Source organism: Dermacentor albipictus, chromosome 1 (genome assembly GCF_038994185.2).
Source record: "Dermacentor albipictus isolate Rhodes 1998 colony chromosome 1, USDA_Dalb.pri_finalv2, whole genome shotgun sequence".
Lineage (NCBI taxonomy): Eukaryota > Metazoa > Arthropoda > Arachnida > Ixodida > Ixodidae > Dermacentor > Dermacentor albipictus.
In genome coordinates, this window is record NC_091821.1 from 227,375,097 (window position 1) to 227,390,234 (window position 15,138).

A 15,138-nucleotide genomic window follows, 5' to 3' on the forward strand; every position below is an offset into this window, starting at 1 on the left:
AATATAAAGAACTTCGATCCTCTGCTTGGCAGGTCTTCTGGCATAGCTAAAGAATATCAGGTGTGACTAACCTTACTGCCTCCAGTTTGCACACTTACCTGGTTTCGCGGGCTTTCTAAGGTGATAATTAACATCGGGGCAGCGTGCCGAAGCATACTATGATACTGTGACAGTAATAACGAGCACTTTCATCGTGGCTCCCGTTAAAGCACGCATGCCGTCCGAAGACACCGAGCATGAAGCAGCGGTCGGTTAATGTGGGCACAAGAGCAGTTCATTAGGAGCACATGTTTAACATTAATTAGGAGCACATGTTTAACATGGTTGCGTGATTCTAGCGAATCACGCAACCATGTTTTTATTTGTGCTGTATATTTTTTGGAAAAAGAAAAACTAACCAACGAGAAGCTTGCAAAAATGTTTGAAGTTTAATAATCAACTTCGTAACACCGTAACACCGTAAACTTCGTAACACCGTAAGAAAAGCAAATTCATTTATTTATTTTCAAATACTGCAGCCCTATTCAGGGCTATTGCAGGAGTGGAGTACAACAATACGCAAGAAACAACCACAAAATAAGGCAGTTGAACATAATAGATAAAGAAAAAGGAACAGCAGTCTTATCACACTAGCGCTTCTACAAAATTAGACAGTGCCAATTCAAGAACAGAACCGGGTATAACGCGTTCCAACAGTCGACAACTATCGGGAAGTAACTGTGTTTGAACGTGTTAGTGCGCGCAAAGAAAGGCTTTAGGTTGAGGGTGTGACAACATCTGGTTGGAAGAGCACTGGCATACGAGATATAATCATCAGCGGATAGTCGACAACATGAGTGAATAATTCAATGTAATAGTTTCATGGAATCTATATGCCGCCTTGTACGTAGAAGAGATAAATTCAAGGAATTCATTGCGGATGAGCGCGAAAAGTCACGATCGTAGCGATGACAAATGAAACGAACAGTCTTCCTTTGTACCGATTCAACTCTGTTAATGCCGCAAACTTTATACGGGTTCCAGACGCATGAAGCGCACTCTAACACAGGACGAATGAGTGTTTTATACATTAGTAATTTAGTGTGTTTTGGCGATCTAGATAATGTTCGTCTCAAGTAACCTAATTTTCTTAGTGCTATAGATGTAATGTGACCATTGCATGTTGTGCGTGAAGATAACTCCAAGGCATTTGTACACCTGTGCCCGTGGAACTATTGTGTTACTGAAAGCGCACACATGCTGTGAAGGAAAATGGATGTTTGTAAATGACACTGCTACGGTTTTTTGAAAGTTAATGCGCATCTGCCAGTCTGTACACCAGGTGCAAAATCTGTTGAAGGAATCCTGAAGGCGTGATCACTAGGAGAAGAAATTACCTGGTATAGCACACAGTCGTCTGCATAAAGACGGACTATTGACTTAATATTGTTAGGAAGGTCATTTATAAATATTAAAAATAACAAGGGTCCCAGAACAGAGCCTTGTGGAACACCTGATGTTACATTTACAGTTGAGGACGAAGTGGAATTAAATGAAACGAATTGAGAGCGAGAGTTAAGAAAGCTAGCTATCCAGTCAATCAGTCGAGGATTATTTAAAGTTACGCTTAGTTTACTTAGCAGCTTGTTGTGTATAACCGTGTCGAAAGCTTTGGAAAAGTCTACAAATAACGCATAAATTTGATAGCCAATATCAAGATTTCTAGTAAAGTCGTGTGAAAATTCCACCAGTTGTGTTGCTGTGCTAAAACCACGATAAATCCATGTTGTATGTTAGAGAGAATCTTATTCGATTCAAGGTCTTCTGTTATATGCTTGTGTATGATATGTTCTAGTAGCTTTCCGAAATTGGAGGTAAGTGATATAGGTCTATAGTTAGAAAAAAATTGCTTTTCCCCAGATTTATGCAGAGACCGGACCTTGGCTACCTTCCAAGACTGGGGGCGATGTCTGAAGTCAAGGATTTGTGAAAGATGACCGCCAAATAAGGTGAACACCAGAGAGAGTATCTTACTAGAAAGATGCTCGGAATACTGTCAGGACCAGTGTGCTTCTTTGTGTCGAAATTGAGAATCAAGGTTAGAATGCCGTTTTCACTGATTACCACATCGCCGATAGAGAGCTCAGTATTTGTGAGCATTAGGAGAGAGTTATTGTCATGCGTGAAGACCGATTGGAAATAGACATTAAATGCATTAGCTATATCGGACTTATCGCAATATCGCAATTCTCTAAACAGCATCTATTAGTGCGTTTAAAAGCGGAAAAAAATGTACGGTCTACGTAACTATTTTTTACTATGCTAATTTTTCTGTTCACAGAACTTCATTATAGGTCTCGCTGTAAAACAGCTTCATTATCTGCCTATCCGCAGACATTATTTTCTTTTTTTAAGAGAAAGCAAGAAGTAAATACAAGAGCACAAACCGTGTCTCTGCTGCCACTTGCGCAAAAACAAAAACAGTCCAGTACCTGGGACGGTCGTTCGTCAAACAAGAGTGAAGGAGTCCATGGAAAACATAACATATATACATAACATCATCCATATTGGCGCATCATCCTAATCCTGAAAAGGACAAAGCGGCGGCAACTTCAATCGTAAGAAAAGAAGCACAATGATGAGTAGACAAAACACGTAATGCCACTCATTGTTGATGTCAGAGAATCAAGCAAGAAAGAAGAAAAAAAGGAAATTCTGCTCTTAAGTAGCGCTGTACTGTTTATTATTGCTTTTCCGCGCGCTATAATTTTTATCTGTAAGTGATGAAACTTCCAAATCGTAAATTCATCTCTTCCTCCTTGTCCGCTTCTGTACTACCCACTGGCCAATCCCGCACTGTGGGTATGCGCCACGAACACTCAGGACGACAACGACGATAAGAACAACTAGCCGCAAAATTACAAGCACAACAATAATTCAGTGAAAATAACTTGCTCATGTCACAGATTGCATGCATCGTCGACGCTCTGTTTTGATCGTTGCTATATGTACAGGGTGTTTCAGCTAACTTTAGCCAGCGTTTAAAAATATGCCCCGATGCACTCTAAGACGAAGCGACCAAACGCATGTTGCTCACTTTTGTATGTAGTGTGTCACGCTACTTTTGTATTTTGCTTAATTATATAATTAGTCAATATATTAATTAACCAACTTCTGAAACAATGAAGCTGGGAAAAAAATTCCAATTAGAAAGTTGCAGAGCACCTAGCAAAACGTCAGATTAGACAGTTTTTAACTTTCTATCTATTAGGCATTAGTGTTCTTCCGCTTACTGCAGATGCCCGCGAAGTACAAAAGATAGCACGTGATGCGTGCGTGCGTGCATGCGTGCGTGCGTGTACAGTACACGGGCGCCTTTAGCATTTCGCCCCAGCCTCTCTCGAAATGCGGCCGCCGCGGCTGGGATTTGATCCCGCGAACTCTTGATTAGCAGCGCAACGCCAAAGCCACCAAGTGGTCACGGCGAGTGTTTTTTGCAGATGAACCGCAGCATATATATTCCCGCCTGCTATCTACAGCCTTCAGTTGTCTAAATATTGTTACGAAATTGTAAGAACCGGCAAGTACCTGCAGCATTGAGCCATTCTTAGCCAACGTATATGACAAATTAAACGATGAGATTTAACGTTGCAGAGAGGAAAACTTGATGGGTCTTAGCCCAAGCCCGGGTCAGCAGGTAGTGGAACGAAGCGCAGGGGCTCAAATCCAGACGCAGGAGCTGAACGTGGGCCAGAAGAAACTACACAAGCTACAATACTAATCTTCGCTCTCTTATGCTTGCGTCACTTGCTCAATGAGTATGTACCATATTTGTACTGTCTCACACGTTGTTCTTTTTTCTCACGCGCTCTACAGTGTTTATATGACAGATAACATACACAGCTTCAAAACTCCTACGAGAGTTATAGGACACCACCTTTATACCTTACCCAATGTACCCATGTACCCAATGTACTCCATGTGATCAGGTCATCGTCATCGCCGCCTTCACGAACTCGACCCAGAGAAGAAAATACGGGTATCACCCACTATGAAAAGGTGCAATGAAAGCTTGCTGCACAGATTACGATTACGTGTGGCCTTCACCCAGCGCTACCTATATCTTATCGGCTGGACGGACACACGTTAAAGTGGGGCACAAGAAGGAAACAGAAAGGCCGGACGGACAGTCCGAATTGTGAGGAAAGCGGTATTCCTGAGACGATAGAACACCTCTTGTACACCTGCCCACGATTTGATGTACAGAGAAAATCGCTGACAGACATCCTGTCGAAATTTGTCGTTGCACCATCGACTGAAAAGGTTCTATTGGGACCTTCGCCTGATCCTCGTCATCAGCCTGATAGTCTGAAGGCTCTCAACAAAGTTTTGTATATGAGAGCGGACTGGACAAGAGACCTTGAAGAGTCTTGGAGCGTGCAAGATTTTCCCCACCATCTTCGTCCTCATAATCAATGTCTTCTCTATTCTTTCTTTCTACATCCATTCCCCTTCCCCGCCAACGCCGAGTAGCAGGTCAGAACATTGATTCAGGCCGACCTCTCAGCTTTTCTCTCATAGTAAATACCTCTTTCTCTCTCTCCATGTGATGAATAAATAACTTGAACTTGAACAAAAGATCCGCATTATGTGGCGGGCACCAACCACGCACTCTTCCGGGCCCATGCGTATGCGAGAAGTACAAAGTTGAGCAAGACTGTACTGTGCGGCCGCGAAGCTTCCCGGGAAAGCCGCCGTAGATAAATAGCGACGGTGGAAGAAATTGCACAAATCACTGTGATGGACGCCGCATTGCAGGGCTACGGATTAATTTCGGCCACGTGGTGGTCCTTTAAGGTGCGCCTAAATCGAAGTACGGAAGCATTTTAATGCTATTAGTATTCTCTGAGAGTGAGTGAGAAAACTTTATTTCGAATCAGAACGATTTATTTCCGGCAATCCTCTAGGAACTTCACCCAGTTTTCTGTATGTGTGTCCGCGCCTAACCTTTTTCACGCCAATCCGGGATGCCGGATATGTGACACTGAATGCGTGCTGCTCTTCAATGAACCTCTTGAACGCCAACTTGGGTCACTGAGTATGTGGCACAGGGTAAATGCTGATTTTAAAGAAAATCATTATATAAAACATGTATCATCACGAATTTCACACCCATCAAAAATATATCGCTGATTGCATTAAACTTGCCAATCATTATTTTGGGAAATGTTTTTTGGCGCCGCCATTTTCTTTTTTCAACCCGCCCCCATCCGAACGTGGCCTCCGCGGCCGGGAATCAGACTCTCGACCTCGTGACCTGCAGCAGAACGCTGACTGAGTCACCACAGTTGGTATGTATACCTTTCATTCTACAAGGAGAGATCTACAAAACTAGTTTTTCTACCCAAAATTGGTATTTGCGCAGGAGGGCTTGGGTAAACAAGGCAGCCAAAAGATTTAAAAATCGTACATATGCTATTTTCCCGTTTATGTCTTATTTTTTACTAAGCACGCGGCTCCTCATCGCTTCTTCAGATGACAATTCATGTTGAGTTTCTTATTGCATAACTTGAGCTGACTTAACAAAATGTATGTTTCTAATGCTGCTGGTCCCAGTCGCCTTACCTTGCACTAATAGTTTGCTTTGGAGTGCATCCTGCTACGCGCTGCGGCCCAGTAAGGCGCTTGGAGTGCTCGTCTTGAACCCACCTTCGTCAAGCTTTGTCAAGTACGCCTAGCAAAAGGAAACGTGACATTGAACAAAGAGAAACGCTTGTTTGGGTTTAAGCCAGTACGTTTTTTGGGCCATATTTTTAATGAAAATGACATTCATCCTGATCCGAATAAGATCAATGCTATCCAAGATCTGAAGCCATCCAAAAACGTAACTGAGCTACAAAGCCTCTTAGGCACGGTCAATCATTTGGGAAGCTTCCTGACACATTTAGCTGAGGTCACTGCTCCTATACGCTTTCTTTTGCACAAAGATAGAGACTGGCTTTGGGGCTGTGATCAGGAAAAAGCGTTCCAGAACCTCAAATATCTCATTTGTTCAGCACAGTGTATGGCGATGTACGACGCTTCGCTGCCAACAATTCTTTCTGCTGACGCCTTGTCTTTTGGTCTGGGAGCAGTTTTGTTTCAAAAACAAAAAGATGGCGAACGCATACCAGTTGCGTTCGCGTCTCGTTCGCTAACTAAAACTGAGCAACGCTACTCGCAGATTGAGAAGGAAGCGCTTGCGCTAACATGGGCAGCGGAAAGGTTTGATGAGTATATGTACACGTGGTTTGGACTTCGTTTTCGAAACGGACAATAAACCCTTAGTATCATTGTTGGGTCACATGGTTATGCCACCAAGAATTCAACGATTTCGCTTACGGCTGATGCGATACAGTTTGTCTGTTGTATATGCTCCCGGAAAATCGCTCATCACTGCAGACGCTCTCTCACGTTCGCCGTTAGCTCACACAAATCTATCAAGCTACCTGGCGGTCTCTGAAGTTACAGCCTACTCGAAAGCTTGTTTATTGGGCGTAGAAACAGGAGATGATTTCCTGACAAGGGTGAGAGAGGGTCAAGCGAGCGACGCAGTGTGTAGAAGCCTGCGAAAACTGTGCATTGCAGTTTGGCCGAAGAAACAAAATGTTCCTGGCTTCTTGCACCTTACTGGCAAAATAGAGCATGCATTACGTTGGTAAATGGGATGTTGCTAAATGGAATGAGCTTTATCATTCCTCAATCTTTTCGAAAAGATGCACTATGTAAGCTGCATGACGGTCAACAAGGCATCTCACGATGCCGTAGTATAGCTAAAGGTTCCATCTGGTGGCCAGGCCTTAGCACTGAAATAGCGTCTTTCGTGAAACAGTGTAGTGTTTGCGCGATGCATGCCCCTGAGATGATGGAACCAATGATGGCATTGCCAACACCTTCTTATCCGTGGGAAAGAGTCGGTGCAGGTCTATCAGTGTCAAATTAACGGACAAGCGTATCTTGCCGTAGTAGATTACCTTTCACGCTACCCAGAAGTAGCCATTCTTCCGTCTACACAGTCTGCCACTGTAATACACAGACTAAAAAGCATTTTCACTAGACATGGTATTCCTGAATGTATGGTGACCGACAATGGTCGCCAGGTTGTGAGCACAGAGTTCGAGCAATTTGCCAAATCATATGGTTTTCGTCATGTTACCTCGAGTCCGAGGCACCCCCAGGGAAACAGAGAAGTGGAGCGTATGGTACAGAGGGTAAGCACCTCATTTTGAAATCGAATGACCCTTACATGGCCTTACTAGCTTATAGAGCAACGCCTGGTGTTTTAGGAGTCAGCCCAGCGGAGATCCTAATGAATAGAAGGCTCAGGACTCGTGTCCCAATGCTGCCTCAGCACCGTACTCCGGGACAGTGCTCCCCGAAAAAGGCGGTGAATAATGATCGGAAGGTCAGGAAGAGGCAGAGCTGCTACTTTGACCGACATCTAAACATCTCCCCATGCTGGAAACAGGCGATGTGGTGTGGGCGACTGACCTCCGTACAAAAGGTACCGTGCTCGGAGCAGCGCCACAACCACGTTTGTACCGTATTCAGACGGAAAACGGGGTCGAAGTTCGACGAAATAGGCGGATGCTCAACCGTCTCCCGAAAGATGAGATAAACAGTGGAAGTTACGAGTTTCCAGATTGTCAGGAACAGCCCAGCAGTGTTCCGTGGAATACTAGAACAGGCGACAAAAGGAACGAATCCTGGGTGTCCCTGACCCACAAGGAAACAAACGCTAACAATTCCCAGACTAAGATTGTGACGACTACTAGGTCGGGTAGAGTAGTTCGAAAACCCACCAGGCTGGGCGTAGACGAGTGATGTATGAAGTGATTTTGTTTTTGTGGTCCTTTGTTGGTGCGTGTCCAACCTGCCGGCCCCCATGTATAATTGTATAAATGCTTGAAAAGGGGGATGTGTTGGAATCAGTTATGTGTTCTGTTATGTACGCGCGACACCACGAGATAGGTGGCGCCAACGGCGTCTCCATCTGCATGGTGGATTACGTGATGCGCGAAGCTTATAAAGAGGCATTCGCTGAATAAAAGGGGCTCCTCGATCACCTGAAAGACAGCGTCCTGACTGCGTTCTTGGGACACGGGGTCTCATCGCGACAATACGCACGTTAATTATTCAAGCATGTGTACTAGTAGCGCCGCTTGACGTTCCCCTTTTAAAGTAACGTAAACCTGGGACTCGTTGAAGCCCTTATAGCATATATGAGAGGGGTGGACAATAGCTTGCTTCCTTGGGCAGTTGCTTTAAATGTTCTTCCTTTAATAACACTCTGACACCGAGCGCAGACACACAAATACTTTGGCTCGTTGACGTTGTCGATGCAGAGCCTGCAGAAGTTAGTGGTATCGTTATACGGACGTCGTCGACGTTCGTATGGGGAGCAGGTGTACCTTCTTCTTCTTTCTTATCCTGTGGCACACACAAACAGCGGGGAATCAGCCAAGAAGACAGGTAAAGTTTCTAATGTGCTTTCTCCTCTTTAAACACGGCTAGCTTTCACACTGCAAATACACAACCACCTTCGTGGATAGCGGTGGCTTTTTCCGCAGTGTTTCAGACAACAAAGTCGGCGCCTGTAAGCCACGTCGTCTTTTTAGTACGCCACCATCATTATTCCGCACCTCGCGCGCCATAGCAATTAACGCTCGCACACGCGGACACTAAAAACCGCGCCACATCTATCAAGTGCGCCAGAAGACGATGACGACCCAGCACATGCTACACGAAGTTCACTTATAAGTTTCTCAAACTTTTCTTTTTTCGTCTCTTCATACCACCAACTTGTTCGCCTACCCTGAGTTTGCGTCGCTTCACTTAAATAATAATAACAGAGGCCAACTGCAAGGCACCATGCAGAGATGGTTTGAGAAGATTACCGACAGCAACCTAGTAAACTGTTTTTGTTTGTTTCTTTTCCTAACCAATGGAGCCCCAGTCAAAGAGCTGTTGTACTCTTTGCCAACCAAATTGCAGGTACCAGAGGAGACCGTTTAAGAACGTATACGATTCCGCTTTCCCAAAGGAAAAGAGAAACTGCATGCTGCAAATTACCACATCGGCGCCGCGCAGGAAATTACGCTGATCCCATGCGGTCATTGCGCAACGAAACAGGAGCCCATCCCTGAAAGAAAGAGCACGCCTTCACGTGCTCGTAGACCGCAGGTGCAGTGAAGGACGAAGTGCCAAGCGTCTCGCGAGCGCATGACACGCGGATCGAACGCGACCGGCGAATACCGGCCAGAGGCGCGTGAGCTCCCGGACGTTCCAGACGCGTTCTCGAGCCCTGCTCGATCAGCGGTGGTCTGCCGGCGTCCAGCTCCCAGGAACGTAGCTGCTGCCCCAGGGATGGCGACGCTCTCGGCTGTGCTGCTCTTGGCGGTGGCGGCGGCGATTCCGCTGGCGGTTGTCGCCGATGCGCCCATGGCTGCGCAGTACGTCGGCAGGCCCAAACCCGAAGGCGGCGCCGGGGAACAGCAGGTCGGGCTGCCGCAGGTTGGCAAGGCTCCTGGCGTCGGGCAACAGCAGGTCGGGCTGTCGCAGGCTGGCCAGGCTCCCGCTGTCGGGCTGCAGCAGGGCGCGCTGCCGCTCGCTGACGGGGCTCCCGGAACCCTAACGGGCGTCTATCCTGGCGGTCAGCGGCACAGCGCGGCCAGTTTGCGAGCGCTGGCAGCGCAGAAGGTTCGTGGCGGAAGGCGGGATGACTACGAGGAGGAATATGACGACGACGACGACGAAATCATGGACGTCTCGGGCGCAGCGCGCCTCAAGAAGGACGACTTGGAGAAGTTGCAGCCTTTCCTTAAGGACATCGAGAAGCTCTACTCGCGCGGCTTCCGGCGCTCGCACGTGATGCGCAGCAAGAAGAATCGCGACGGCTGGCTTAGCATGGTTCACATGCAGCGCCACGAAGACCAACAACTCATGGCCGGCGAAGCGATGGACAAGAACGCTACCGTGGGCGGCGAAGCGCAGCCGTTCGTCGTCGTCGCAGGTCGCAAGCCAGTAAACATTTCAGCTCTGCCCTACCTGCTCAAGCAGCCCACGCTGACCGTACAAACGAGGGATCTGAACCGTGACGACAAAGTGGCCTTTTACATGTCTGTTTCATTCGAAGACCAGGTAGCGTTCCATTGGTACCTGAACGGCCGCCTGCTCGAGGAGTACGACAGCATGCAGATCTTGGACATGAACGCGCCCATAGATGCTGGAAACAAGAGCACCCGCTCTCGCGTCTCGCAGATCGAGATAGAGCATCTTCTGAAGCTACCTACCAGCACTGGCAAGTACGAAATCAACTGCACCGCCACCGTTGACTACACGCAATACAGCCTCAAGTACGTCATCGAGCCGCAGTTAACAGACGATTGCCCCCCAGCAAACTGCTACGATCGTCACGCTATCTGCAGGAACGGCAAGTGCGTATGCGATTCGCCTTACCCGGTCAGGCTAAGCTCCGTACACACTACTTGCCGCACCGAATCGTTCCTGGAGACTCCCTGCCACCACCACGAGCAATGCCAGTACACCACCAACAACAGCGAGTGTCTTGAGCAAGGCTGGTGCGCCTGCAAAACGAGCTTTGGACGGACGCCGCAGCACGTATGCGTCAAGAAGACTGGCGTCAACTCTCGCTGCGATAGCGACGGCCAGTGCGCCGTCTACAACGCCACCTGCATCCTGAGCCACTGCACCTGCAACTCCGACTCCATGGAAGAGAATGACCATTGCGTCGTTGTCAGCCGCTCCGTGAACCGACTGCACTCCAGCACTACTGCCGTCCAGCCACGCTGGTCCGCTCTGGCTCTCGCGGGCGCCTTCACCATCGGAAACTACCGCAAGCTGCTCGTCTCGTGAGCTTACGCCGCAAGCACAAAATAAATTCATTTTTCAGACACTCTGTGCTTTGGACGGCTTCTTTCTTTTCTTTAGTACGCCACGTCTCTTATAGTTATCTCCGTGGAACAATATTACCTGGCGGTTACCCTTGGGCACGACCAAAAATGTTCACGCGACTTTGTTACGAAGTGACTTCTAGGAGCGTTGCTAAGGATCTTGGATCCGCTACTTAACAGTGAAATGACGGGCGGAGACAGGCGGCGATAAGGCAGCAGTGTCCCATGCCAACGTCCGTTCGTTGAGGGCAGAACCTAAATATGACGCCAAATGGGTTAAGAAGACTGGCGTGAAATTTCTGCGACGCGAAGCCTAAGAAGGAAAAGCTGGGAACAGTTCAGGTCTGGGGACCCACGGCAACCTATCACGGGGGATCAACCATGAATCGGGCGGTACGTAGTAAGGAGAAAGTTTAGTAAAATAAGGAGAATATATATTAAATGGATAATAATTGGTAATATAAATTTTAGGGCTATATTATAGAATAGGTGCTATTAGTATATTTGGTACTTGCGATGAGCAAAAAAAGAAAAACACAGCGAAAATTAACAAGGTAGTGTCTGTTTCAATTACAAAATTAAATATGGCATAACCTACGTTCCTACTGCAGCATCCTATACTCCGTTTCAAACACCAGGGGCTACGCCAGAAGTGCGGTGACGAAAATTTATCACTCCGCGCGTTCCGTCCACGCTTCGTTGCACGTCAACGTCGTTTGCTAGCGCGAGCGTGCACGTGACGCTTCCGCGACGGGCTGCCAGCAACCCGGTACAGAGAACAGTTGCGCATAGTTGCGAACAAGAGCATCGGACTATTTCTAAGTGCGGACGCAGTCACTACTAGAAGTTTCTCTGGCCTCCACAGCCTTGCACCTGATATGTGAAAGGGAGTACAGTGCCGACGCTCCAAGAGAGAGTATAACAGGACGCGTAATGCCTAGTCTAAGACGGCGAAGGGGACAGAAGTCTTCTTTGCAGGTTAAACCTACGACATTCTATTATGAAATGTTCCATAGTTTCCGGTTCACTGCAACAACATTGAGTGGAAAGAGCCAAACCAGACTTGTGGAAATAAAACAAGCATTGGTATGCAACCCTTTCAGATAAACGAAACTTTAAATTTTCCATCGGAACACCGTCTGCTACGCCAAGGGAATATAAGATGCTGAAAATCTGTGTTATTTAATACATATGACTTGGTGTGTAGATCATGAACAGATCTTCTTTTAGATCTTGCAGCAGTGATATATGCTGAACGTCATAGAATTCTCAGTACCGGGCCTTTAAGCTCAGATCCGTGTTTGGCGCCCGTTCAAGTGATGGTATGTCGACTGCCATAGAGCGCGGGGCCTTTAGATTTGATCTAATGCACAACAAAATTTCGTGGCATAGATTCCTCTTTGTTCAACACCAACAAAATAATGCGCTTTCTTAGAACAGACACGTCAACATGACTTCGCTGCAACTAAGTTACAAAACGGACCTTTGGATATGTGTTCCACACAGGTTTATACATTCCTACAGACAACAGCCCTGCCCTATGTCCAGCGCCGTCTGTGTTTCTAGAAACCGCTGCATCACCTCGACAAACCGACGTCCAGCCACGGGGGCCCCACTCGCCGCAGTTCCTTCCAGCGACGCTGTGACCCACCGGCCGGCCACTGCCGAATGTACAGCGCACATCGCAGCGGCGCTACGTTAACCTTAGTAGCGCGGCCAGAACCACGACCACCGCCGCCGGGGAGTGGCGCACTCCTGTGCCGTACGGCAGTTTGTTTCCTTCCAAGTGTTCGGCCAAGTTCACGCAGCGATCGTTAAGCTCCTTCTTGTGGCTAAAGCAGGTGCAGTGGTTTAGGATGCACGTGGCATCGTAATCGGCACACTCCTCTTCCGAGTTGCAACGCGAACGCGCGCCGACTTTTGGCACACACTTGTGGTCCTCAGTGCGACCGTAGCCCTTGAGGCAGGCACACCAGCCTCGGCTGGTGCACTCGCTGTGCTCCGTGGTGTTTAAGCACTGCTCGTCATACATGCAGGGCGTCTCCAGGTAGGCTTCGCTGCGGCAGGTCACATGCTTCGACAGGAGTCGCACCTTGTAGTAGCCCTCGCAGACGCACAACGCGTCCCTGCAGACGCCCATCCGTTCGGCGCACTCCGTGCCGGGTTCCTGGCACGCGTCGCTCAGCGGCACAGTCACGTCCACGTGCACCGTGGCTAGGTCGTAGTCAGTGAGAGTGGTGCAGTTGAACGTGTACACCCCAGTCACGGTTGGCAACCGCGTCAAGCTCTTGATGAGAACGCTGGAAACGCGCCCCTCTGGCACCGTCTCCTCAGAAAGCGAGTCGTAGTCTTCCAGTGGTTTGCCATTTAGTGTCCAGAATATGGACACTTGGGACTGATACGCGACGCTACAGTACAGCTGTAAGCCCTTGCCGAGGTGTACGTCGTAAATGTGCGGCTTGCCTGGAAAGGAAAATAGAATTCAGGCTCTGCACCGGTGCATTTCCTATATACCACAGAATCCCTATATACGCGTACATACTATATTATATGTATACAGTTGCAAACCGTGCACAGCTTCCATTCGTGGCTTTTAATTAAAGGGCAGAATTTCCTGGCTTCGAATTTAATCTCGTGTACACCGCAGTTAAGTATGCACGTGCAATCAGTAGGCCAGTAAGACATTTATTTTTCGGCTTCGAGCGAAATGTAAACCAAATGTAAAACTGATCCCGAGAGAAAGCAAGTACTCGCTTGTATTTGGAATCCCTCATGTCACCATCCAGCCATAAATAAGCAGGAGGTTGTCACCATACGTCTGCTCAACGCACATGCCGATTATAGAAACCCTCACAAAAGCGTCTGCAACTGCAACTTGAAAGTCGACTGCTCCAATTTGGCATAATATTGAGAATGTCAAAGCTTCCTCTCATCAAAGCTTATCTCGCTGACAAAACCTAGACAGTGGTAGTCCAAAGACTGAGCTATTTATTTCTAGGACATTAAAAACAACTACAATGCCACGTGTAAAATTTGCATTTAATGGTACGTTACACGACTATACGAGCGCAGCAGCCGGGTTTGGCGGCATTGTGTAGAACTAGAGGCGCACCAAAATATGCCCACATGATAGCTATAGGAGACGGGGCCGGATGTGACCGCACCTTTCTCGAATTTCATGTTTGGCAGGCCGTTCTTGGCAGTGAGAATGGAACCACCGACGGGCGATCCCGAGCGGTGCTCGGGTCGGATCCTCGGCTGCCGGGACTCCTTCGCGGCCCCGCTGCCGAATGCCAGCAGACCTCCGATAAACGGCACTCGACGCCGGCGCAGCAGGCCCGGTGATGGCTGTCGCTCGAGGATGCCCAGCACCGACCTGCGCAGCTCCTCCGAGAGGTGCGAGTCGTGCTGCCACGACATGTTCTGAACGTATTGCGATAGCTCCGCCCTGGGCCCCCAGCGGGCGCCGCCCGACGCAGCCACCAACAGCGGCAGGAGGATCGTGAGTCGCAGCGACAGCATGGCGCGGGCGGGCCGCGGCTGAACACTTGTTCCCTGGCGGCCCGCCGGCGACGACGAAAAAGTCTCCAGTCGAAATCACGCGCTCGGCGAATTCCACTGTTCCGGCAATTCTTCCTTTTGGGGCAACCGTACTGGGTTATAGCCACAGGAACGTTTGCGAGGCCCTCTGCAGCTTTCCGCGCGAGACAAAAAAGGATTGCGCGCTAAAAGTGCTCTTGATACTTCTGATGCTCACATAATTTTCACTGCAATATTTCGTTATTTGAGCCTTCATACATGTCACAGCAGACACTTTAATTCACATTCACACGATACTAATTTCATTTCACCTTATTTTCCTTAAAAACTATAACAGTCTTTTCCACCACCCGATTCATGGCAGATGCCCAACAGTGGATTGCGCCATGTTACTATAGGGCACAGCACAACAACAGCTTGTCACTTTCTTACCGCTGACCCAGTGGCGTCGAGTTCATGCTCGTTAGTAGACAGCTCATGACAACGCTAACCCTACTGACATAATCAACGCCATTTCACCAATAAAACTTCAGAGTACCTAAGCTTTTCCCGCAAATCAACGACGGGCCATCAGCTAGGATATAAGCCTCGTATTTCATGCGCATAGAAACAGTGTCCATTGCAGTTCTTGTAGAGCAGTGAAACGCACACCGCACCGAAGCAGAGA

General features: G+C 48.1%; 1 protein-coding gene across 1 annotated transcript; it reads right to left on the reverse strand.

Annotated features, from left to right (window-relative positions):
• Window positions 1-12,310: 12,310 nt before the first annotated feature.
• On the reverse strand, window positions 12,311-14,535 carry LOC139054246 (uncharacterized). The gene is made up of 2 exons (XM_070530959.1): window positions 14,096-14,535; window positions 12,311-13,394 (listed from the first exon to the last, which is right to left on the reverse strand). The coding sequence occupies exons 1-2, from the start codon at window positions 14,451-14,453 to the stop codon at window positions 12,625-12,627; spliced, it is 1,128 nt and encodes a 375-aa protein (XP_070387060.1). The 5' UTR covers window positions 14,454-14,535; the 3' UTR covers window positions 12,311-12,624.
• Between the last annotated feature and the right edge of the window lie 603 nt (window positions 14,536-15,138).